Genomic DNA, 26583 nt, shown 5'->3' on the forward strand with positions numbered 1-26583 from the left:
ATAGTTTGATTACCAGCAGATTTTCCTCGTGCACATCTGAATCATGGCCCATGGACTTTGCCTTATTTGCTCTATTTATATTGTCTACTCTCTAAAAAGTGTTTCCAAATCAAGAATTTTAGTTTGCATGAACCTATCTTTATCAAACTTTAAATAAGTAAAGCTTAAATAGAAATTTAGCTTGGGGTTGGACCTTTGGAGGTATGATGCCAAACTTTTGTTTGAAGGCAGCATACATGCATACCAAATATTTTACTCCTTTTAGAGAAGTTTGAGTCGAGGTGACTGTTTTCATTAAAGAAATATGTTTTTTTTACTCAATAACCTGTGTGTTTTTGGTGAGTTGTGCAGAATTCATACATGTTGGGTACAACCTGCCGGATAAGCTTGGAATTGCTTATTTGGGCCAGATAGATCAAGCTCAGGATCACTTTTACTTTAAATGAAAAACACTGTTTCTGAAAAAAAAACAGGAGTATGGATGGATGTATTAATCTGCTAGTTTGTGATTAGGTAGATTACCTGCATATTTAACTAGAGATTTGCACAATTATTTTAATGAGATTAACATATCAAACGTTGAAGACCTGTTTTCATTAACTAACCATGTTTCTGTCTGCATTATTTTTTGTGCCAATATTTCCACAACATAAATCCTTCAAAATCAATTTTCCCCAAAGCTTTAAACAGGCATATTTTATGACAAATTTGCGCTCTTGTTTTTACTTCAGTGCACAGAGCTTATGGCTCATACAGGATTTTCAAACTGGATCTTCAATCCGTGACCATACCACAGTTTAAACATGGTACCGAGTACCTATTAAACTTTTGCTTATGTTCTGACCAATAATTTGTGACGAAGCCATGTCTTGTTTAATTTTCTCAATGTTTCTATGACGTTGGACAACTTCTCTGAAACTTCATCCCTGAAAGATTTAGCAGACTAACTGTAAAGCTAATTATGTCTGTGAAGTAAATCAACATGCAAGTTGTGCCTACCTGCTCATACAGAGTGCAAACAATATTGATCATTCACACCAAGCAATTGTTTAACACAATCAGAATGTATTCTTATGTATTCTGTATTCTTATAAATACATTCTTATAAACAACTGGGTCTCCCGGTAAGCTTGCTATCATATAACAATATAATAAACAGGATTTTAAATTTGTTGAAAACCGGGTTAAAAATGTTTCAATTGAAAAAGTACCATTATTATTCATTTGAACATTTCTCTTTTTAAAAAAGTTGAATTATTTTGTGTGGACTTGGTTTTACAAGAATACAACTAATGACAAATTAACTTAAACGTTAGCATGTATTGTCAATACATGTATGCAAAAAACAATTACAAGAAATCATATTGACTATGGTATAATGCCTGCAACCATGATAAGCTATGTTTAAATGAAATTTAACACATCATAATTTCAACATTTTGATACTAGAAATACTAATGTACATATCTTCACACATTTGTTAATTAAGCAATAAAACCATCACTTCATAACACTATAACAATATTATTATCGTTAAAATCTCTAATTCACTAACTTTAACAATGATTAAATAAATAATGTAATCAATCAAAAGGCGATTTGAATTAACAGATCTTCAAATTAATTTTAAAGAATTACAAAATAAAAAACAAATAACAAAAATAAATAAACTTCATTAAAGTCACAAAATACCAGAACAATTGTCAATCAACAGAAAATGCGTCAACAGATTTCCCAAAACAACTCAGTTTCAGTCAGCACTCATTTGCAGTAAAGAATTGATCGTGGTCTCCTTGTTCCCATTATTGGCTGCAAACACCGAGCGTATGATGTCATCTTCCAAATTAGGGAACATGTCCTTGACCTGTTTGAACTCTTCTTCAGTGTAACCAGGCCCTTGCTGCATAGGCAACTGTTGTGGTGGGTACACTGAAAGAAAAGCATCAGATGTCTGAAATGACGCTCTAAAATACTTTCAAAAACATATATGCGATTATTAGGGTACAAATCCAGATACATCTTAAGTAAACCGTTAACAACTTTTTTTCAAGTAACAGAAATGCAAATCATTACTTATCAGTAAACAAAGCTAAATTTAAATACATATTTCTTATTCAATTGTGCTACTCACAGAACTTTACATCAACAAACAACATAATAACTGTTGTAAAATTACTAATAAACACTGTAAAGAGAAGTCCCAAACTTAAGTTCACACTAGTAAAATAGTTCTCATTGCCCATGAAAAAAAAAAATTTGCTTTTTATCAGCAAATTAATACTACCTTTCCATCCTGCAGCTTGGCCGTTCATGAGCTTGTGTTAAAGTAATGATGTAAAAGGGAGCATCAGAAATAGAAATCTCTGTTCATTGGCAGATGAATAAAGATAAATTGTGTCTTGTTCTGAGAAAATTGGGCTTAATGCATGTGCGTAAAGTGTCGTCCCAGATTAGCCTGTGCAGACCGCACAGGCTAATCAGGGACGACACTTTCCGCTTTTATGGTATTTTTAGTTTCAAGAAAGTCCCTCCTTACCAAAAATCAAGTTTAGGCGGAAAAAGTCGTCCCTGATTAGCCTGTGCGGACTGCACAGGCTAATCTGGGATGACACTTTACGCACATGCTTTATGCCCAGTTTCCTCAGAAAGCGACTCAATTATTAAACAAGGGCTGTTTGTAAAACATGCATGCCCCCCATATGGGCTGTCCGTTGTAGTGGCAGCCATCGTGTGAATACGTTTTTTGTCACTGTGACCTTAACCTTTGACCTAGTGACCTGAAAATCCATAGGGGTCATCTGCGAGTCACGATCAATGTACCTATGAAGTGTCATGATCCTAGGCAAAAGCGTTCTTGAGTTATCATCCGAAAATCATTTTACTATTTCGGGTCACCGTGACCTTGACCTTTGACCTTGTGACCTCAAAATCAATAGGGGTCATCTGCGAGTCATGATCAATCTACCTGTGAAGTTTCATGATCCTAGGCATATGTGTTTTTGAGTTTTATCCGAAAACCATTTTACTATTTCAGGTCACCGTGACCTTGACCTTTGACCTAGTGACCTCAAAATCAATAGGGGTCATCTGCGAGTCATGATCAATCTACCCATGAAGTTTCATGATCCTAGGCGTATGCATTCTTGAGTTATCATCCGGAAACCATTTTACTATTTCGGGTCACCGTGACCTTGACCTTTGACCTAGTGACCTGAAAATCAATAGGGGTCATCTGCAAGTCATGATCAATCTACCCATGAAGTTTCATGATCCTAGGCGTATGCGTTCTTGAGTTATCATTCAAAAACCATTTTACTATTTCGGGTCACCGTGACCTTGACCTTTGACCTAGTGACCTCAAAATCAATAGGGGTCATCTGCGAGTCATGATTAATGTACCTATGAAGTTTCATGATCCTAGGCCCAAGCGTTCTTGAGTTATTGTCTGACAACCACCTGGTGGACGGACCGACCGACAGACCGACATGAGCAAAGCAATATACCCCCTCTTCTTCGAAGGGGGGCATAAAAATAGTTATTATTTATAGTAAGAGTCTTGTTCTGGAAAAACTGGGCGTAAACTGCGTAAAGTGTCTTCCCATATCAGCCTGTGCAATATGCACAGGCTAAACAGGGATGACACTTTCCACCTATAAAATTTTAGATTCAAGGATGTTTTATCTTAGCCAAAATCAAATTTAGGCAGAAAGTGTAGGCTAAGCGGGGATGAGACTTTCAAACATGCATTAAGCCCAGTTTCCCTAAAGCAAGGACTCATATATTCACGCATGTGTGAACAGCTCAAACTCCGAACTCACTCATGCCAGGTGCCTGTATCACTGTTCCTGGGTACATCACAGGCTGGAAGGCAGGCATCATCTGGGGCAGATCTTGTACTGGCTGAAAAAGAAAATAACCCATTACATATTACATATAATATTACAATACATATAAGTTAGTCTCCAGGAAGACTGGGCTTAATTCATGTGGATAAAGTATCATTCCAGATAAGCCTGTTGCTAACTAGAGATGAAACTTTCGGAAACACTGGAATTTAGTTTAGACAAGGCGCGAAACACATCAAATTCCATAAAAGCAGAAGAGAAATTCTCAACGCACATGCCTTAACCTTAATTTTCACAGATCACGGCAAATTTATCATTCATCTTATTATTATAAGATTATACGAATTGTATTCATATTGTTTACATATTTCCCAACAGTTTTTAACGCATCAAAGTGTCTGTATTCACTTTTTAATTAGTTACCTCGGTATAGTAGGTTGTAAAAACAAAACTTCTCTATGATCCACACAGCTCAAAAGATTTTGCTTCTGAAATCCTTTAGTTTACAAAACACATTCCATATGACAAAAACTGTGTCTCTACGTTTTAGCTACAAAATGAAAGTTAAGCCTGTCAAACAGAGCACCAATGTTAAAGTCCTTACAGTAGCATAAGAGTGCATTTTGTAATTTCTTTTGTTTTGTATGATTTTTCTGACATTTTTATTTGTAATTGTTGTCATTACAAATAATTTGGGTGTCAACTGCATACAATTTTGATGATCATCTCATGTATAGAAAAAAAGTTTTTGCACCAGGTACTAGTGTTAGTATTTAATGTCCATAAACAACAGCTTTAATCCATTCTACATGTAAAACATAATTGATCTTTGGCATACGGTTAAACAACTAAAACATGTAACCTGAGTACGTACTGTAAATGTGAGAACCAAATTGATGGTTCCCTCTTTTTCATCGCCCTGTTTCCCACTCAACGTGAACCACTCATCTACGGTCTCCCCCTGCAGGACTGAAGGTGGAATCACGATGTGTGACCACGCAACCCGGTCATCAGCTGTGAAGGATTTCTGAAGGACCCAATCAGCATTGCAATGTGAAGAATAATTAAAGGGCTCCTTTTATCATAAACAGCAAAATTGTATTACTCTTACATGAGTTTGAAACACTTACGGTAGACTGTGATTTAATCACCATGCCTATTCAGTTACCTTTTTTAAGGGTTAAAATCGTTAAATTGCTGACCAAATTTTAGTTGCAGCATACAATTGTTCCAACAAGGCCAAGCTTTAAAAATGAGTTGTTTGCTTTTGCCTACACAGGGATGCTGACAATGGGTAGGAAGGTGAGCATATTTTTTTTGCAAACAAAATTAATAGTTAAGTTTTCAAAATTTTTAATGATCATCTATCATAAATTTGACCTTAAATTTCTACGTGACCAATCATATGTAAGTGTTTAGCCAATACAGTAAATTTATAACGCCTTAAAACACTGAGATACATCCTAAACAACAAGAGGGCCTGAAAGGCCCACAGTCTCTCACCTGAGATTCAAAGGAACTGACCTGTTCTGTGCAGCCCAAGATGTCATTAGAACAAAATGTTCTTACCAACTTTCATGACTAGTGAACACCCTGGCAGCCATGTTTTTCGACAGACCAGAACCATTTTCATATACATCCAAGATATCATTTAAACAAATATACTGACAAAGTTTCATGAAGATTCATAAGTCCATATAAGGAAAAATGCCCCGCCCACTGGTGGCCATGTTTTTCAAGCAACTGGAACCATTTTTAAACTTGTCCAAAATATCATTGGGACAAATCTTCTGACAAAGTTTCATGATGATCATACAATAAATACAGCTTCTAGAGTGTTAACAAGGTTTAACTATAGCTATATAAGGAAAAATGCCACGCCCCCTGGCAGCCATGTTTTTTAACCAACCGGCATCATTTTTTAACTTGTCCAAGATATTATTGGGATGAATCTTCTGACCAAGTTTCATGAAGATCGGACGATTAACGTGGCCTCTAGAGTGTTAACAAGATTACTATAGCCATATAAGAAAAAATGCCCCGCCACTTGGAAGCCATGTTTTTCAAGCAAACGTAACCATTTTCGAACTCATCCAAGATATCATTGAGACCAATCTTCTGACCAAATTTCATGAAGATTGGACAATAAATGTGGCCTCTAGAGTGTTCACAAGGTTTTACTAAAGCCATATATAGTCATATAAGGAAAAATGCCCCGCCCTTTGGAAGCCATGTTTTTCAAGCAAACGTAACCATTTTGGAACTCATCCAAGATATCATACAGACCAATCTTCTGACCAAATTTCATGAAGATTGGACAATAAATGTGGCCTCTAGAGTGTTTACAAGGTTTTACTATAGCCATATAAGGAAAACTGCCCCGCCCCCTGGCAGCCATGTTTTTTCACTGATCTGGACCATTTTCGAACTCGTCCGAGATATAAATTAAACCAATGTTTTGACTAAGTTTCATGATGATTGGGCAAAAATTGTGTCTTCTAGAGTGTTCACAAGGTTTCTCTATAGCCATATAAAGAATACTGCCCCGCCCCCTGGCGGCCATGTTTTTCAATGGACCAAAACCATTTTTGAACTCAACCAACATATCATTTAGACAAACATTTTGACAAAGTTTCATGAAGATTGGGCATCAAATGTGACTTCTACAGTGTTCACAAGGTTTTTTCTTTTTTAGCTCACCTGAGCACAACGTGCTCATGGTGAGCTTTTGTGATCACCTTTTGTCAGTCGTGCGTCATGCGTCGTCAACATTTTGCCTTGTGAACACTCTAGAGGCCACATTTATTGTCCGATCTACATGAAACTTGGTCAGAACATTTGTCCGATTGAAACCTCAACTGAGTTTGAAACTGGGTCATGCTGGGTCAAAAACTAGGTCACTAGGTCATAAAAAGAAAAACCTTGTGAACACTGTGGAAGTCACATTTGATGCCCAATCTTCATGTAACTTTGTCAAAATTTTTGTCTAAATGATATGTTGGTTGAGTTCAAAAATGGTTCCGGTCCGTTAAAAAACATGGCCATCAGAGGGTGGGGCAGTTTTCTTTATATGTATACATGTATAGTGAAAACACGTAAACAGTAAAGTTAACAAAAATCTGATACGCCAAAATGTTAAAGAAAGATAACCTGTACATACTTTAGATTTAACTTTCTAAAAGTTAACTCCCTAGTTTAACCTGCTTCCCTAATCTATTTTTAGTTCACCTCTGGAATTTGTTAGACCCCTTGGTTTGAAAACACTTAAAGGGTAAATACTTCAAAATGCATATTTTTCTATTATAATGACATTTAGGGCTAAGTTGTCAGTTCTTGTGTAAATCTGTACTTATTGTTTTGTCACATTTGTTATCAGTTTGTAGCAAATGAATCTATAATGGGAACTAATACTGATAACCCATCTTTTAGAAAACTCCTACAGAGTTCCCCAGAGTTAAGATAACTGATAAGAAAGATGAAATGTGCTCTTCAGTGTTTTAATTTTCTGAGATCATGATATTATAATCTGATGAGAATGAAACAAATTACATGTTAAAGGATAATCTACTTGCACAAAATGTTGAATTATTCACTATATCTTCTTAAGAAAGTAATCAGGTCTAATTCTTTTTATTTTGTAAATTACAATTTAGCTACATATGAATTAATAATCAATAACACAATACATATTTGCAGTTTCAGATTATGATAATTGTATGCAAATGTATTTATGAATAAGCATAAAATTTGAATCTGACTGAAAAATAACAGTATTAATTAATTGATAACGAGACTTTTAAAGGAGCCCGGACTTTTCCAGTTTATATTTATATTTTACTGAAAACATAGATATGACTTTATTTTACTGAAAACATAGATATGAATAGACATGGATATGAATAATCTCCTTACTCAATATTGGATTGTAATGAGTTCACAGTATATAATGTTACTATACCCTTCTGTTATATGATACAATATGTACAGAAAAGGTACATGTATACAAATTGTAAATATTACCGGTCTAATATTCATAGCAATGACGGTTTGAGAAAATACACCTTCTTTTATATAAGAGTAAAAGTTTAAACAGGCTTCTTTTTATATTCATTAAGGAATTTGCTGTATTTGTTCATTTTTAACGATGCTTAGATTCTTTAGACTTGGCTTGTACCTGTTCTTAATTCTCTGTCATTGTTCTTCATTTTTCTAGTTCTTAGAATAAAAGTTAGTTATTTTCTTTAATGCTGCTTTGGTTTTCACTTATAGATTAATTCTTTGAGTGTATTCAGGCGTATCTGACTAGACACCTTTAGTTAATTGAATTACAACCATTTAGTGGTGTTATCCTTACCGGAAATAAGCGTTCTTTAATTAGATTCAATAAATATTTGCGTATTACATAAGTGCTGACAAAGTTACATAACATGTAACCATCCCATGACCGGTTCACTTGCGTAAGCGAACAAGACCGCACTACCACAGCTGTTTATAGTGAAACATAGTGAATACTTTTAGTCACATTTTTAGTTCAATCTGAATGGCACTTGCTGATCTTCACAAATGGTGACAATCTTTATGAGCATAATATTTTTTGCTCATGGTGAACTTTTGTGATCACCTTTTGTCAATTGTCTGTCTTCCGTTGTGCGTCATAAATATTTGCCTTGTTAACACTGTAGAGGCCACATTTATTGTTGGATCTTCATGAAACTTTGTCAGAATATTTGTCCCAATATTATCTTGGACGAGTTAAAAAATGGTTCAAGTCTGTTGAAAAACATGGCTGCCAGGGGGCCATTTGTTGTTCATTCTTCATGAAACTTTGTTAGAACATTTGTTCTATTGATATCTTGGGCTGCAAAGAACAGGTCATTTCTTTTTATCTCAGGTGAGCGACTTTGGGCCTTTAAGGCCGTCTTATTTTGACCTAGTGACCTAGTTTTTGACCCAGCTTGACCCAGTTTCGAACTCAGTCGAGGTATGAATGGGACAAATATTCTGACTAAATTTCATGAAGATCAGACAATAAATGTGGCCTCTAGAGTGTTCACAAGGCAAAATGTTGACGACACACGACGCACAACGGACGACGGACAAAATGCGATCACAAGAGCTCACCATGAGCACGTTGTGCTCAGGTTAGCTAAAAACAGGTCTGGCTATAACACACACAAAATCTTTGATTAGGGACAATTTCATAAGCTCAGTAGGCAAAGGAAAACAAAGATATTGTTGGCCCAAGACTTCACAAATCCTTAATCATCAAACGCTCTATTAAGTATAGTCATTTTTTCTGCTGGTGTATTATAACTAATTCTATGAACATATAAATACCTCATCAAAAATTTCCACATATAATGACTCCACCCCATGTGGCAAAAAGCTGAAAATAAAAATACCTATTTAGAATACTGTAACTTAAATGCGTTGATGTTTCATGGGAAAAGCATTTTTAGTTTTAATCATTTTAAACCAGTATTGATAAGTAGGACACTAAACAATTTAAATAACTTTGGTAACGGAAACGATTATTTTATTGTATGCAATATCTGCACAATTTTGTATTAAAAAGTACATTGAAAGTTGAGAATTCCCTAAAGACTGTTAAGTAAATTGCCCTAACAACATTTTATTAGAAAATGTTCCTTTAAAAGTAAACTTCAGATTTCAGGAGCTGTGTAACTACTGGCCCCAGGTCGTGACACTCACCACTGCATGTCCCTGACCCACTGTGGGTTCTTGCCACCATTGTATGCGGTGGGTGTCTCAAAGACAGCGTGCCCGATTCTCACACGACAGTAGGGATCCATTCTTGTTAACCCATAATTTTTAACCAATTTTGCCTGCAAGAGAATCATTTTAAGCATTTTGGAGTTGTAATATTTATTTTAGTGACACATTTACAGCTACGATTTTCTGTTTTATACAAGTTTTATAAATAGTCATAATTGAAGCACTCATTTGGTTTCAAAATTTCAACTAAATTGACAGTACAATTCTCCATTAAACTGGAATACGTCATATTCCCAAACCTGTGCCAGTGTTGTTTTTTTTCATTCAAAATCGGGTCCCGTAATCGGCCCTATTCCCAATGGAAACAAGGGCTGTTTGTAAAACATGCATGCCCCCCATATGGGCTGTCAGTTGTAGTGGCAGCCATTGTGTGAATACGATTTGTGTCACTGTGACCTTGAACTTTGACCCAGTGACATGAAAATCAATAGGGCTCATCTGCCAGTCATGAACAATGTACCTATGATGTTTCATGATCCTAGGCCTAATTATCCTTGAGTTATCATCAGAAAACCATTTTACTGTTTGGAGTCACTGTGACCTTGACCTTTGACCTTGTGACCTGAAAATCAATAGGGGTCATTTGCCAGTCATGATCAATGTACCTATGAAAATTCATGATCCTAGGCATAAGCATTCTTGAGTTATCATCCTGAAACCATTTTACTATTTCGATTCACTGTGACCTTGACCTTTACCTAGTGACCTGAAAATCAATAGGGGTCATCTGCCAGTCATGATCAATGTACCTATGAAGTTTAATGATCCTAGGCATAAGCATTGTTGAGTTATCATCCGGAAACCATTTTACTATTTCGAGTCACTGTGACCTTGACCTTTGACCTAGTGACCTGAAAATCAATAGGGGTCATCTGCCAGTCATTATCAATGTACCTATGAAGTTTCATGATCCTAGGCTTAAGCATTCTTGAGTTATCATCTGGAAACCATTTTACTATTTCGAGTCACTTTGACCTTGACCTTTGACCTAGTGACCTGAAAATCAATAGAGGTCATCTGCCAGTCATAATCAATGTACCTATGAAGTTTCATGATCCTAGGCGTAAGTATTCTTGAGTTATCATCCGGAAACCATTTTACTATTTTGAGTCACTGTGACCTTGACCTTTGACCTAGTGACCTGAAAATCAATAGGGGTCATCTGCCAGTCATGATCAATGTACCTATGAAGTTTCATGATCCTAGGCCTAAGCCTTCTTGAGTTATCATCCGGAAACCATCTGGTGGACAGACCGACCAACCGATGGTCCGACCGACCGACTGACGGACCGACCGACATGTGCAAAACAATATCCCCCCTTTTCTTCGAAGGGGGGCATAAAAAGAATATATTTTTCCCAAATAGGAGCAAAAAATTTCCAAAGAAAGATTTCAAAAAAATATATATATATATTAGGGATGTCAACGAATATCCAAATATTTGGTCCCGCACAGAATATTCGAATAGTATTTTCTAAATCCAATATTCGGAAGATAATATAAAAATCGAGTTATTTCAAAGACTTTTTATTCTTGAAATTTGCTTCAAACATTGTTAAAAAAGTTGTTCCTCATCTCATAGTGTTTATTCCGGTAGTTAGATAATGCGTCGCTATGGTGATGACAGTACACATGTCATAAATCCCAATAATTGCCTACTTTTAGGAAACTTCAATTGACCAAAGACAGTCACTTTGTGTCAAAATTTTGATACGTGCAAATCGCATCGGCAATTAAAACACCGACCCGCACTTGATCTTATGACTCAAATTACATTTAAAACGATCAGAGATTAAATGAGTAAAGGAAAAGCCTACTTGGTGTCAATAACAAATAAGAACTTATGCAAAAGATTTTTGATTGACGTAAATCGCGTTCTCCAATCGAAAATGTTTTTTTTCTCTAATTAAATTAAGTAAATGCGTATAGTATTGTTAAAATCACGTTGTCCAATCAAAAAAGCATCTATAAAATAATGTTCTCAACCTCTAATGAGTATTTGGGTACAGCAAGGTCCAAACTTTAATTAATTACTCAATATTCAATCATTTACTTTACTTAAAGAAATGCTTTGGTATTTTGCCCAATATGTACAATATTAAAAGTTTAAAAACAGTTTGTATCATTCAATTTTAACAATTACATCTAGCTATAAAGAGTCTCAATATCAAAATAAACAAAAGTCACCCGAAATTATCAAATTTATATGAACGTTTTGAAAGGTCTGACGTTATTAACACTGAAGTCTATACGTGGCTGTTAACTTTATTACCGCAAGAATGAACCCACCTACCTTCCAATTCGCCGATTCCCCTACCCATCACCCTTTCAATGAAGAAAAAGTCAGATTCCTTTGTTCGATCAAGCTTTTAAACAAATATTCACGAATGTTTGATCAACATCTAATAAAAAATAATCAACAAAATCAACTTCAAATAAGCGATGGAAACGCTGTGTCAATATTTAGTCACTTTCGGTGAACTTTCATTAAAAAGGAAAGTATAATTCAAAGAGTAATGGTACAGTAAACAAAGTTGATTTTTGTTGATTTTTTTCCAACAAATGTTGACCGAATATCCAAATATTCGTTCGAAAGGATGACCGAATATTCGAATACAAAAATCGGTATTCGTTGCCATTCCTAATATATAAATATACAGGTTTTTTTTTTCGACAAAGGGGAAGATGCTGGACGCTGGGTGAAAGGGGAAAATAGAGGGCGAAAAAGACATATTTGGGGAAAAAATAAACACTGTTTTAATGCTTTTTTTCATAATTTAGTACGTTTGACAAGATTAAATTGAAATAGAATTGGGATATTATAATCATGAGACACATCTTTCTATTAAAAAAAAAAAAAAAAAAATTTTTTAGTGGGAATTTTTTTGTCCGGAAAGGGGAAAAAACCAGCCTAGTTTGGTGGGGGAAGACGCCGATATTCGGTGTCTGTTATATAAGTTAAAAAAAACCTATATATATTTTTTTTTTTAGTTTTTATTATTTTGTTCATCCATATAAGTTCAACCTTTGTAAATATGATACTGAAAATACCTGTATTCTCAATTTTGAAGCTTTTTTTAGCAAAACAACATCAACACGAATTTCCCAATTTTAGTCAAAACCCTGCAAATTTTCCCAATCCAAAATGGTGAAGAAAAAACACTGCGTGTGAAAAATCACTGGACAAAGATACACAGAATATATGGTCATACAACTGGAAGAAGATACTCAGAATATGCAGTTATAACTATCTCATCTCCCTGTTTACCTGTACAATACTAAGGTTAAGTCTCCCTTTCACGTTAGCTGGTATGGGCTGGTACATCTGTTGGGCCTGCAGCACTCGTGCAACTCTCTCATCAGCATAGGCCTGCTGTTGTTGCGGGGAGGAGTCGATTCTTAGGAACCCTGTTGGCAACTCTCCAACCATAACCTAGATATAAAAGATGATGGTTTTAGAAGTGTCTGCGGTATAACGGAGAAGGTCACTATAGGAGGTTGTTTCATTAGTTCTTCTTGAATGCTCCGAGCTTTAATAAGTACATACATACAGCTCAGAGTTCTCTCTGTTAACCAATTTTTTATGTCAAAAAAATATGTCTTATGTATCATCAGTATGTCTATACAATCGAGATCAATCAACCTAATACATCGTAACATAGAGGATATTTGTTGGATCCGGTGGATTATCGATTTTAATTCACGAGTGATCATAGAAAATAATATTTTCACGAGTGGCGCAGCCACGAGTGAAAATATATGTTTTCTATGATCACGAGTGAATTAAAGTCGATAATCCACCGAATCCAACAAATTTTCTTTTTATTTAATGCATTTTTCACAGTTTATATACATTGTTCAAGAGTTTAACTAACGAATTTTGCTGGGATAATGACGTCATTTCGTCAAAAAAATGACGTCATTGCACAGTAAACAATGAAAATTATCGATAATTCTCACTGATAATTTTCACTGTTTGAAACAGTGAAATTATCAGTTTTAATTCACTGATATTTCTCTATAAACCACCGGAAAGCATTAAATAAAAACACAATAACTGTAATCACTGACATAAATTTGCATATAATTTGACTAGAGATACTCAAAGCATAAACTTTATACAAAAACTGTTATAAAAAACCGAAAGCCAAAGTTTTGAATTAAATCTTACAGATGTTCCGGAGATAGTCTGTATAGTACAATTGGTTGATTAGACACGAGATCTTTCTCGCTGAGGATACAGAGATAGTTGATAGCGTATTTTCTAATTCAGAATACTGAGCTTTGTCCATTTCAAAAACATACACATTTGAATGAACCGTTGACGTGTTTGAAACTTTGGATTAATATCAATATTATGCTAGGGGCAATTGCACTTTACCAGTACGTAAACAAGAATGGAAAAGCGTACCCTAACCCTTACCCACAACACCTAACACATAACACCTAACGCAATACCTAATAATCCTTTTCATCCTATATATTTTCTTAGTATCGGGGGCTACTGCCCCCAAACCATGCTTTGTGGATAGTGATAAACAACTGCCCAGTGGGCACCCAAATGTTGCTGCAACGTTGTATTTAGGTTGCAGTCAAACGTTGCAATTTGGTTGTACCAATGATGTGTATGAAAGTTTTCCCGACGTTTTTTTTCAAACGTTGCTGCAACGTTTTTTCTAAATGTTGCTGCAACGTTGTATTAAGGTCGCATTAAAACGCAGTATTTTAAAATTCTTTTTAAAATAATATAAAAATATATAATAAAGTTAAAAATATATATAAATATACAGTCAAACCTTAATTCAGCAGTCAGTCAAGGGAAATGATCAAAGTGACCGTTGTCCACAGGTGACCGTTGAATTCGGATCACAATTTTAAGAAGGTTGGTCAGTTGGTAGTATAACTACGTCGTCACCCCACCCAGTCGTTTGCATACAGTGTAAAATAAATGCTCATTGCATTAACACAGCATAATAACAGCATTAACTTACGCGTGTACATTGAATAATAGAGAATAATATCTTTTAGATTGATTTAATTTCATATTGTTAAATTAAACAATGACTTTATCAGCGCTGGTATAATTGTTTACTCATGCATCTCATTCATTCAGTAAATAAAGCTTGTCACGTTCCGTTGACGTCACATCCGTAAAAGTCTAAAAAGCGGATTCGGTGTCATAAACCGATAGTACGGTGTAATTGTACCGTTCTAATTCAAAGAAATAGCGGTCATTTAATTTAGCTATAATTACTTTCAACAAGTCATAAACTCTAACATATTTTCTTTTGAAAATACCCCCACAATTATCCCCGGAAATGAAACCTTCTCAACACCTTATAATTTGTTTACTCGCAGCGGGCCGCTTTTATAATATCATAGACAATTACCGCTTTCAGACGCTTTAAACGCAAAATAGACGGACAAATATTTTAATTTTCGCGACTCGAGACGACTGACGCGTGACCGTTGATTTCAGGTCAAACATGAATTTCGGAGTGGAATATAGTGGCCGTTGACCGTTATGGTCAGGTGGCCGTTAAATTCAAGTGTAATAAAGAGTGTTTTTCGTCGGGGGGATTCCAGACTGACCGTTGTCTGCAGGTGACCGGTAAATTCAGGTGGCCGTTAGGTCAGTTTCAACTGTATAAATAAAATAAATAATATATTAAAACAAGATGTGTTTGTGAAACACAATGTCCCCCTATATGATGTTTGACATTGTAGGATGACCTTGACTTTGTGAAGGATGACCTTGACCTTGACCTTTCACCACTCAAAATGTGCAGCTCCATGAGATACACATGCATGCCAAATATCAAGTTGCTATCTTCAATATTGCAAAAGTATTCATAAAATAAGCGATTTGGGCCACATATATTTGACCTCTGACCTTGAAGGATGACCTTGACCTTTCACCACTCAAAATGAGCAGCTCCATGAGATGCACATGCATGCCAAATATCAATTTGCTATCTTCAATATTGCAAAAGTATTCATAAAATGAGCGATTTTGGCCACATATAATTGACCTCTCACCTTGAAGGATGACCTTGACCTTGACCTTTCACCACTCAAAATGTGCAGCTCCATGAGATACACATGCATGCCAAATATCAAGTTGCTATCTTCAATATTGCAAAAGTATTCATAAAATGAGCGATTTTGGCCACATATATTTGACCTCTGACCTTGAAGGATGACCTTGACCTTGACCTTTCACCACTCAAAATGTGCAGCTTCATGAGATACACATGCGGGCCAAATATGAAGTTGCTATCTTCAATATAGCAAAAGTTATTGCAAAATGTTAAAGTTGGCGCAAACAGACAGACCAACAGACCAACAGACCAACAGACAGACCAACAGACAGGGCAAAAACAATATGTCCCCCACTACTTTAGTGGGGGACATAAAAACGCACCCGCGTGGAAATCGAACTCATCAACTTCCTATCGCTAGGCAGATACCTCATCCACTACACTACCGACTGTTGAAAGTTACAGACAACATGTTGACTATTTATTTTTGGTTGAAACTTTTAAACTAGATTCTACCATTTTAATGCATAACACAACTTAGACAATATATTTTATCCGGCGATTTTGAGTTAAAGTTTATCTTTAGCATCGTTAAGTTTAAGCAACTGATTTGTAAAATTTAAACAAGAGGGCCAAGATGGCCCTAGTTCGCTCACCTGAGAGGAGTCGGTTCATTCAATGTGAAACTTGACCTAGATATTGACCAGACAAACATCCTGGTCAAGTTTCATCATTATTGAACCAACACTCTGGCGTAGGGAGTGTTTTTGTTTTTGTAAAATTTGAAATGGTGACCTATATTTTGAGTTGACCCCCCTTACCAAACATCAAACTTTGCTTACAAGGATTTTGTATAATATAATGAAAATTTGGACAATCTAAGGACAATAAATATGGCATTAATTATGTGATTTTGCTCACCATCAAACTTGACTGAGATCTTTCAGCAACTTTGATAAAGAATGCTTGAGAAATGTGAATGCTAGAGTGTTTACAAACCAAATGTGGACGGATGGACAGCGGACAAAGACCAATCCTAAAACCTCACCTGAGCAATCAGGTGAGCTAAAAAGTGTGTTTCACCGATCTTAGCCATTTTCCAACTTGTCCAAGAAATCAATAAAACCAATGTATTGACTAAGTTTCACTATGATTAGGCAAAAAATATGACTTCTATAGTGTTCGATCACAAGGTTTCTCTATATAGTCACGTAAGGAAAACTGCCCCACCCCCCTGGCAGCCATGTTTATTGACCCATCGGGACCATTTGCAAACTCATCTGAGATATATTTAAAACAAATATATTCACCAAGTAATAATTGGGCAAAAAATGTGACTTCTAGAGTGTTCACAAGCTTTTTTTTACTAAATAAATATAAAAAAACTGCCCCCCCCCCCCCCCCCGGCAGCCATGTTATTCAACTGACCGGAACCATTTTCCAACTCAACTCTCGTATCAAGGGAACTAATGTTCTGACCAAATTTCATGAAAATTGGGCAAAAAATGTGACTAATCTAGAGTGTTCACATGTTTTCACTATAAACATATAGAGAAAAATTCCCCGCCCGCCCACCGATCTGGACCATTTTCGAACTCGTCCGACATATCAATAAAACCAATGTTTTTGACTAACTTTCATGATGATGGGACCAAAATTGTGACTTCCAGAGTGTTTACAAGGTTTCTCTATAGCCATATAAGGAAAACTGCCCCGCCCACTGGCGGCCATGTTTTTCAATGGACCGGAACCACTTTTGAACTCAACCAACATATCATTAAAACAGATATATAGACAAAGTTACATGAAGATTGGGCATTAAATGTGACTTCTACAGTGTTTACAAGCTTTTTCTTTCTTTTTTTTGACCTAGTGACCTAGTTTTTGACCCAGCATGACCCAGTTTCAAACTCAATCGAGATATCATTGGGAAAAATCTTCTGACCAAGTATTATGAAGATCGGAAAATAAAATGTGGCCTCTATAGTGTATACGAACAAAATGTGGACGGATGGACAGACGGACAAAGACCAGTCACAAAAGCTCACCTGAGCAATCAGGTGAGCTAACAACAAGAGCTGTCACCATAGGATAACATATGCCCCTATAAACGCTTTGATAGAAGTTAGAGCATTTTTCGAAACCTAAACGCAGACCCCAAGTTCAACTTCAAAGTCACAGGGGTAAAACAATTTGTGCGTATGGAAAGGCCTTGTCCATATACACATGCATACCAAATATGAAGGTTATATCTCAAGGGACATAGAAGTTATGAGCATTTTTTGAAACCTAAACGCAGATTTTGAAACCTAAATAAGGACCCTACGTTCAAGGTCAAGGTCACAGGGGAAAAAAAATTGTGCTTATGGAAAGGCCTTGTCCATATACACATGCATACCCAATATGAAGGTTATATCTCAAGGGACATAGATTAATGAGCATTTTTCGAAACCTAAACGCAGATTTTGAAACCTAAACGTGGACCCTAAGTTCAAGGTCAAGGTCACAGGGGTAAAACATTTTGTGCGTATGGAAAGGCCTTGTCCATATACACATGCATACCAAATATGAAGGTTATATCTCAACGGACATAGAAGTTATGAGAATTTTTCGAAACCTAAACACAGATTTTGAAACCTAAACGCGGACCCTAAGTTCAAGGTCAAGGTCAAAGGGGTTAAAAATTGTGTGCGTATGGAAAGGCCTTGTCCATATACACATGCATACCAAATATTAAGGTTATATCTCAAGGGACATAGAAGTAATGAGGATTTTTCGAGCCTAAACGCAGATTTCACAACCTAAACGCGGACCCTAAGTTCAAGGCCAAGCTCAAAGGGTTAAAAAATCGTGTGCGTATGGAAAGGCCTTGTCCATATACACATGCATACCAAATATGAAGGTTATATCTCAAGGGACATAGAAGTTATGAGCATTTTTCGAAACCTAAACGCAGATTACGAAACCTAAATGCGGACCCTAAGTTCAAGATCAAGGTCACAGGGCTAAAAAAAATTGTGCGTATGGAAAGGCCTTGTCCATATACACATGCATACCAAATATGAAGGTTATATCTCAAGGGACATTGAAGTTATGAGCATTTTTGGAAACCTAAATGCAAAGTGTGACGGAAAGACAGAAAGACGGAAAGACTGACAGACGGACAGACAGACAGTCAGTCCGATCACTATATGCCCCCTTTTCTTCGAAAGGGGGCCCCTTTTCTTCGAAAGGGGGCATAAAAACATCCAACCTCGAATAAAAATTAAAACCTTAAATGAAACACAACTACACTGTATTATTATGAAAACATTTATAATCAAAGGGGAGTAACTACTGTAAACTCAAAATGCAATATTCAAAAGAGTTGTCTTACATGTTACATGACCTTAATTCATGATTGTTTGCAAGCCTTTTTACTATACAAATATAAGGAAAACTGCCCCGTCCCCCTGGCAACCATGTTTTACAACAGAACGGAACCATTTTCAAACTTAACTCTGACAAAATTTCATGAAAATTGGGCCAAAAATGTGACTTCTATTCTAGAGTGTTGACATGTTTTCACTATATACATATAGAGAAAAATGCCCCGCCCACTGGCAGCCATGTTTTTTCACCGATCTGGACTATTTTCGAACTCGTCCAAGAAATCAATTAACCAATGTTTCGACCAACTTTCATGATGATTGGGCAAAAATTGTGACTTCCAGAGTGTTTACAAGGTTTCTCTATAGCCAAATAAGGAAAACTGCCCCGCCCACTGGTGGCCATGTTTTTCAACGGACCGGAATCACTTTTGAACTCAACCAACATATCATTAAGACAAACATTTTGACAAAGTTACATGAAGATTGGGCATAAATGTGACTTTTACAGTGTTTACAAGTTTTTTCTTTTTTTTGACCTAGTGACCTAGTTTTTGACCCGGCACGACCCAGTTTCGAACTCTACCAAGATTGCATTCGGAAGAAGCATCTGACCAAGTTTCATGAAGATCGGACAATAAATGTGTCCTCTAGAGTGTTTACGAACAAATGTTAACGGACAGACAGACGGACGGATGACGGACAAAGACCGGTCACAAAAGCTCACCTGAGCAATCAGGTGAGCTTAAAATTGAATTTCTAAAATTTACAAGAAATCATATGCATGAACTGTATTATTATAAAGTATGATTCCTACTCGGGGAGCATTTCATTATCCCCTCTGTAAACACCAAGTACTGGTTCTTTCTAGGAAACGGACTTAACAGTGTGCATATCTGCCGATAATACTCGAAAGAGTGGTTGGCAGTAAATAGTTTGTTTATTTAAAAAAAAAAATATTATTAAAAAAAAAGAATTAAAAAATACTACGTTTGAATGCAACCTAAATACAACGTTGCAGCAACATTTGGAAAAAAACGTCGGGAAAACTTTCATATACACCATTGTGACAACCAAACTGCAACGTTTGAATGCAACCTAAATACAACGTTGCAGCAACGTTGGAAAAAAACGTCGGGAAAACTTTCATATACACCATTGTGACAGCCAAACTGCAACGTTTGAATGCAACCTAAATACAACGTTGCAGCAACGTTGGAAAAAAACGTCGGGAAAACTTTCATATACACCATTGTGACAACCAAACTGCAACGTTTGAATGCAACCTAAATACAGTGTTGCAGCAACGTTGGAAAAAACGTCCGGAAAACTTTCATATACACCATTGTGACAACCAAACTGCAACATTTGAATGCAACCTAAATACAACGTTGCAGCAACATTGGAAAAAAATGTCGGGAAAACTTTCATAAACACCATTGTGACAACCAAACTGCAGCGTTTGATGAAACATCCGGGTAATGTTTTGTATGCAACGTTGTGGCAACGTTTGGTAATGGTTGCCGACGCTGCGACCTAAATATTACGTTGCAGCAACGTTCGCACAACGTTTGATGCCCACTGGGTGTGTACCGGTAAAGTGCAATCTAGCCTTATGCTAACATACCATATCATGCAAGTTGTTTTAATGTGCACATTATGGATATATTTACGATCTAATCGTGTTTATTTATGCCAGAAAATGTACATGTATGTGGCTAATATTTCCGATTAAAGTGTCGCCTGGGTTACGGGCAGCCATCTTTACATGAAAAATCGTGTAATCAGTAGCAACTCCCAGCGACCCGGAGGGTCAATAGCTGGGAGTTGGATAATTGCAACTACCCTGTTTATCACATGCCAATTAACTAGTCCATTGTTAACCATTGAATGCCGTGGTCAGAATTATTTAGGAAATCATAAGTCACTTTCGCTTAATCTTTTCGTCCGTAGTGCCACTGACAATAGGTCTAAATAAAACACAAACCTGATTTCTCCTTTCCGGCACCGGATTGGAGTTTTGTGTAGCTGACATTTTGCGTATTCTGTCCAGAAGATCTGTTTATGTGAGTAATTTGCGTCTACTATCTTTTTCCGGAAAGGGAAGTCACTCTTATTATCCTGTGCAATTAAAGGGATACTGTACTCGATACGACTTTTGACGTTATTGCGTATAAGACGTTATTTGCATGGCAACACAAGATGCACCAAAATAACGACAGGATGAAAGTTCACCTTTAATATACTACAAAATATAAACAATAATAAATTAAATAACAGAGGCTAAAATGGACCAAGTATTTAAAATGTTTAAAGGTACAGTACATCTTAATTATTGATCTGTAAGAAGTTGAACAATTACTCACGTTTAACAGTTTAATGCTCCTGTACGAAAACTGCAGATTATTATAACTTCGATACCAACGTGTATTATTACTATGCCTTTCATCTACCAAATGAGTATTTACAAGTTGTTAAGCGAATTCACCGATTCTTTAGGTCTTCTTGAATGCTTTCAGCTTTTATTAGTACATAGATTTACGTACGTATAGACCCGGAGTTGGATGGGAGTTGGATTATTGCAACTAACTGATTCGTCCACCGTTTCATCATACTGTAACAGTGCATGTGCAGTACATGGTTGTCTATTGCATTTAAAAATATATATAGATATAAATATGGAATGTCTGTATGTTGATGGAAACCCATTTCATGAAAACCTTTATCATAGATCTAATCGAAAGCAAAATCATCCAAACTGCTATTGACATACACCCCCTTCAGTAAGTGATGTCCAGTTTTACTGAATATTGAAATGTATGTAGATCTAGAAGAAAGATAATGCAAATGAATATATATATATATATATATATATATATATATATATATATATATATATATATATATATATATATATATATATATATATATATATATATATATTATTTAAATAGTAATGTAAATAATTGTCTTTCCAGAGGAATACCTGCACCCCACTCCAAAATAGCCTAGCTTGTTCAATTAACAAAACAGTGTTCCTTTAAGAAACATCACATAGCGTTCTCTCCCTTTAATTGAATTTATAATTAGATGATGCCGAACAGGTGAAAATGATGAAGTATTTTTTTTTTAATATAAACTGGTCAGTATACAGCATCAAGGCTTGTTTTTGTGCATTTATTCACAGTTATCAGAAAATTCTATTACCTTTCCTATATATAAAGAGTCGATGCAAAGTAATTATTAAAATAATTTCAAATACTATTTTCAACAGTCTTTTAAACAATAACACTAACACTTTAACAGACAAAATCATTATAATATAATGATTATAACTAGATACCGTAGTTACAATAATCCAACTTCCAGCTACCAACCCTTTGCGCTATGCGATTGTACTTATACAATCTCAAAGCATTAAACTGTAGTACTAGACAGATGTATTTTGATTATTATTGTTTTAATTAGTAAAATACTACATGTATTTGCAAAACACAAATGTCTTTGTTCTAATTCTCATTTATAATTATAACATATGTTGTAAAATACCATTAGTTGAACCATTATCATTAAAATTATGATCAATACTAAAATATATATTATTATTCTGGATTGATTGTGGGTTAAGTACAATTGTAATTGATTGAGGCTTGCCAAGGCCTAAAACCAGTTTAAACCACCAAATGCTTTCGATTGACTGTTCCTAGGCTGAGTGATCGTGTTTTTAATAATGATATATAAAATTTTTTTTAGTTTCATTTTTTTTGCTTTATTTGATATAATTACCAGTATGCGTTTTTTTAGCATCAAAGATTTTATTCTTTCTAGAGCCTGCAGCCAAAAAGTCCAAAAAAATGGCAAAACTTTGCAAGATGGAAGATAACTTTCCTGTAGATGCTAACAACCCATCCTTGGAGACTCACAAGAATGATAAACTGTTCATCGAACGATTCTCTTCACTGTTCAATGCAGAAAAACTAAGCGACATCGTTTTGGCAGTGGGAGATCAGCGCTTCTATGCCCACAAGTTTATGCTTATCGTGAGCAGTGATGTTTTTGAGTATGAAGGAGCTTTTTGACATTTGCGTCTCGCTATGGGAAAACAGGGCTTAATGCATGGGCCTAAAGTGTTCTCCGAGATTAGCCTGTGCAGTTCCTATTGGCTAATCAGGGACGGCACTTTCTGCCTTAACTGGATTTTCGCTTTGAAGAAACTTCCTTTAAACATGAAATACCATCAAAGCAGAAAATGGCGACCCTGATAAGCCTGTGCGGAATGTACAGTCTATTCTGGGACGACACTTTATGCGCATGCATTGAGCCCCATTATCACAGAGCGGGGCTCGTTTTTATTTTTAAACCATTTGAGAACATGAAGCATACAAATTACCCCGCAACTAAAGCAGTCTAAAAGCTTGATTGTAATCTTATAAATGAAATCAATTGAGAGCAAGATTCAAATATTAAAATAAGAATCCTTCCAATTTGTCTATTTTAATGTACCGTATTATTATAATTTAGTTCGAGACTGTAGAATTTTAGTAATGGAAAATCTCAATCTCAACTTAATGGATTGAGTTTTGATTTCCTTTGGGTCAATATTAATTTTATGATTAAGACACAGATTGAACTTTAAATGTATTAAGTCATGACTCCAGTAATGCACAGTAATAGTTTTGGAAACTGTATCTTTAACTAAAACTACTGACTTTGACCTGTAACTGAGGTAAATTTCATAATAGCTCTCTGGCCGTCTAGTAATCTGGAACAATCTAACTGAAAATTAAGTTTTTATAACCTTGTACTTTTAACAACCCAATTAAATCTTATTCCACACTTAAGCTACACAAGTTTTCACTACAGGGTTCTCACCATTTACTCATTTTAAATTTGGGGAACTTTGTTATGCCTTTTTGAATATGGTTAAACATTTGTTTCCGCAGGGTGATGTTTAACGAGATACGCTGGAAGGAGTCCTCACAGGTTGAAGTGAGCCTAACTGAAGAGCTGGAATGTGTAGCTGTCTTCCCACATTTCCTAAGGTATATCTCATCTTGGATAAATATTCAATATTTAAAGACAACTTTAGAATGTCACATACGGTAATAGTCCCCTACCGCTGAAACTGTAGGGGACTTATGGTTTGCACTCCGTCAGTCAGTCTGTCACACTTTTCTGGATCCTGCAATAACTTTAAAAGTTCTTCATGTTTTTTCATGAAACTTGAAATATGGATAGATGGCAATATGGAGATTATGCACCTCATTTCATTTTGTTCCTACGTCAAGAATTCTGGTTGCTATGGCAACAAATATATATTTTTTTTAATATAAAAAAAATCTGACAATGGTGGAGTTTCACCGGTAGGGGACAATATTGCTTGGCAATCTCTTGTTGTCAATAGTATATTACATTTTGGTAAATCAATAAATATTTCTTTGCAACTCAAGAATGATTACACTTTAGAACTTGTTCATCAAGGACTGATTCAGCACTAAACATTTTTCCTGATGGGGTAAGCCTACTTCTGTATACCAGTATTTTATATAGGGGCATGTAATTCAGATCAGCATCTTAACATCTTATAAGCTCTTACTGTTCACTTCTTTTAAACTTTGTTTTAGTTCATAGCGTATTAACGCAAAATGAAATAGTTATATCTGTTTTTGATTACCTATCAAATACAATAGATATGCGCTTTGATCTGGAAAAACTGGGCTGAATGCATGTGTGGAAGGTGTCGTCCAAGATTAGCCTGTGCAGTCTGCAAAGGCTAAACATAGATGACTTTTTCTGCTTTTAAGGAATTTTTCTTTGAAAGGAATTCTCTTTTAAATACAAATCCAGTCTATGCTGCAAATATCCTCAAAGATAAGCCTATGCAGACTGCAAAAGCTAATATGGAACAACTTACACAAATACTTAAAGTTCAGTTTTTCCAGAGCGGGATTCACATAATAGGGTCATGTTCAACCCTTAAAATGTACCTGCCCTGTTTATTTCAGGTATATATACACAGGAGGTGTGAGTCTGACAACTGATAATGTTCTGCCGATACTTCTCTTGGCAGACAAGTACAACATCCCGGCCCTGGGGCAAACCTGTGTGGAGTACATGCTTCATCATGTCGTTGAAAACCCCGACACCAATCGCACGCTGTCCTGGTACCAGTACGCAAAGATAACTGCCAATACTCTGCTGGTTGACAAATGCAGAAAATTTATCCTGTCCAATTTCGATATCATTTTGCAGACATCTGATTGGATGACGCTGACAAAGGCTGAAGTGTGCGAATTCCTTTCCAGCAACGATTTAGTTGTGAGCGACGAGTACTATCTATGGATGATGGTTGACAAATGGTTCAGTTGCGATTGTCACCAACCATCGAGCAAAGATGTTGAAGACATTATTTCTCTCATACATTTTACCATGATTCCACCTAAACAGCTGCTGGAGATAGAAAAATCATGTTTGTATTTGAACCACAAAGAATTCTTTAGAGAAAAATTGAATTTAGCGTACCGGCATCATTCGTTGCTCTTAGATTCCGTGGATTTAAAAGGAACGGAGGAAAGGTTTAGAAATTATACTTCAGAATGTTACAGAATTTGCTGCGACCTGAATATGAGCCACTATTTGTCAACTGAGAAATGTCAAAGCAAGATAAATCAAAGAATTATCTCGTCTTATGACTTCTTTTCTGCACCAAGTGGGCTTTCGAAGAATAACCAAGCCGAGTTTGACATCACTTTATGGCCCAAAGGTCCGTTCAAGACGTTCCAGTGGTATGGGAAGTTATCGGACAATGCAAGCCTTTCTATTCGCATGATCCCCAAAAAGCAAGAGCATCTGCTCATTGGCATAACCTTCATTGTTTATGGGATCAAAAATGGCGTCCGATATGTGGCGTATTCGTATGCGAACAAAAACACGTTCTCAAACACTAACACCCTCTTTGTGGAAGACAACTTGATGTCTTTGAAGCGTTTTAACGAAGAAAATTCTCCATTTTTAATCTCTGGAAATCTGGAAGCAAAACTGTTCCTGAAAGTGGAAGAAGTCATTATGCCAGAGCAGAAAACACCATAAAAACTTGTTTCCCATTACATATCATGATTGTTCAACTTGGCATTCTTTAAATTGTGCAATAATCAGCTTATTTGTTGTTTATATAGAGATTGTCGTGACATATATTTTATTAAATAGAAGTAGTGCTTTTTACTATGTTGCCATTTTTAATGTTACATATTTTCATATCCAGTATAAAAAAAAAAATTTTTTAAATTGTTCAAAAATATGTAAAATCTGCATTTAACTTTTTTGTTCATAAATCATGATCAATTCTTATGCTTACAGTTATCTTGTTTATCTTTTTAGAATGGTGTATACTTAACCTATTTATGCCTAGCATCTAGCAAAAAACGGCCTTAGCAAACTGCGTAGACCCCGCATCCTGCGTCTCATCAGGGTCTGCGCTGTTTACTAATAAAGGAATTTCTGTAAGATATATTCTAAATATATAAAAATAAATAT

At 35.8% G+C, this 26583-nt stretch overlaps 2 protein-coding genes across 2 annotated transcripts; one reads left to right on the forward strand and one right to left on the reverse strand.

Annotated features, from left to right (window-relative positions):
- Positions 1-1061: 1061 nt before the first annotated feature.
- Positions 1062-21195, reverse strand: LOC127852230 (toll-interacting protein B-like). Its single transcript, XM_052386115.1, has 7 exons — positions 21038-21195; positions 12910-13074; positions 9558-9691; positions 9183-9231; positions 4720-4872; positions 3819-3900; positions 1062-1929 (listed from the first exon to the last, which is right to left on the reverse strand). The coding sequence occupies exons 1-7, from the start codon at positions 21083-21085 to the stop codon at positions 1751-1753; spliced, it is 810 nt and encodes a 269-aa protein (XP_052242075.1). The 5' UTR covers positions 21086-21195; the 3' UTR covers positions 1062-1750.
- Positions 21196-21206: 11 nt separating this feature from the next.
- Positions 21207-26253, forward strand: LOC127852228 (BTB/POZ domain-containing protein 17-like). Its single transcript, XM_052386113.1, has 4 exons — positions 21207-21366; positions 22879-23110; positions 23994-24092; positions 25056-26253. The coding sequence occupies exons 1-4, from the start codon at positions 21339-21341 to the stop codon at positions 26137-26139; spliced, it is 1443 nt and encodes a 480-aa protein (XP_052242073.1). The 5' UTR covers positions 21207-21338; the 3' UTR covers positions 26140-26253.
- The last annotated feature ends 330 nt before the right edge of the window (positions 26254-26583 follow it).

The sequence above is a fragment of the Dreissena polymorpha genome, chromosome 12 (assembly GCF_020536995.1).
Source record: "Dreissena polymorpha isolate Duluth1 chromosome 12, UMN_Dpol_1.0, whole genome shotgun sequence".
Taxonomy (NCBI): Eukaryota; Metazoa; Mollusca; class Bivalvia; order Myida; family Dreissenidae; genus Dreissena; species Dreissena polymorpha.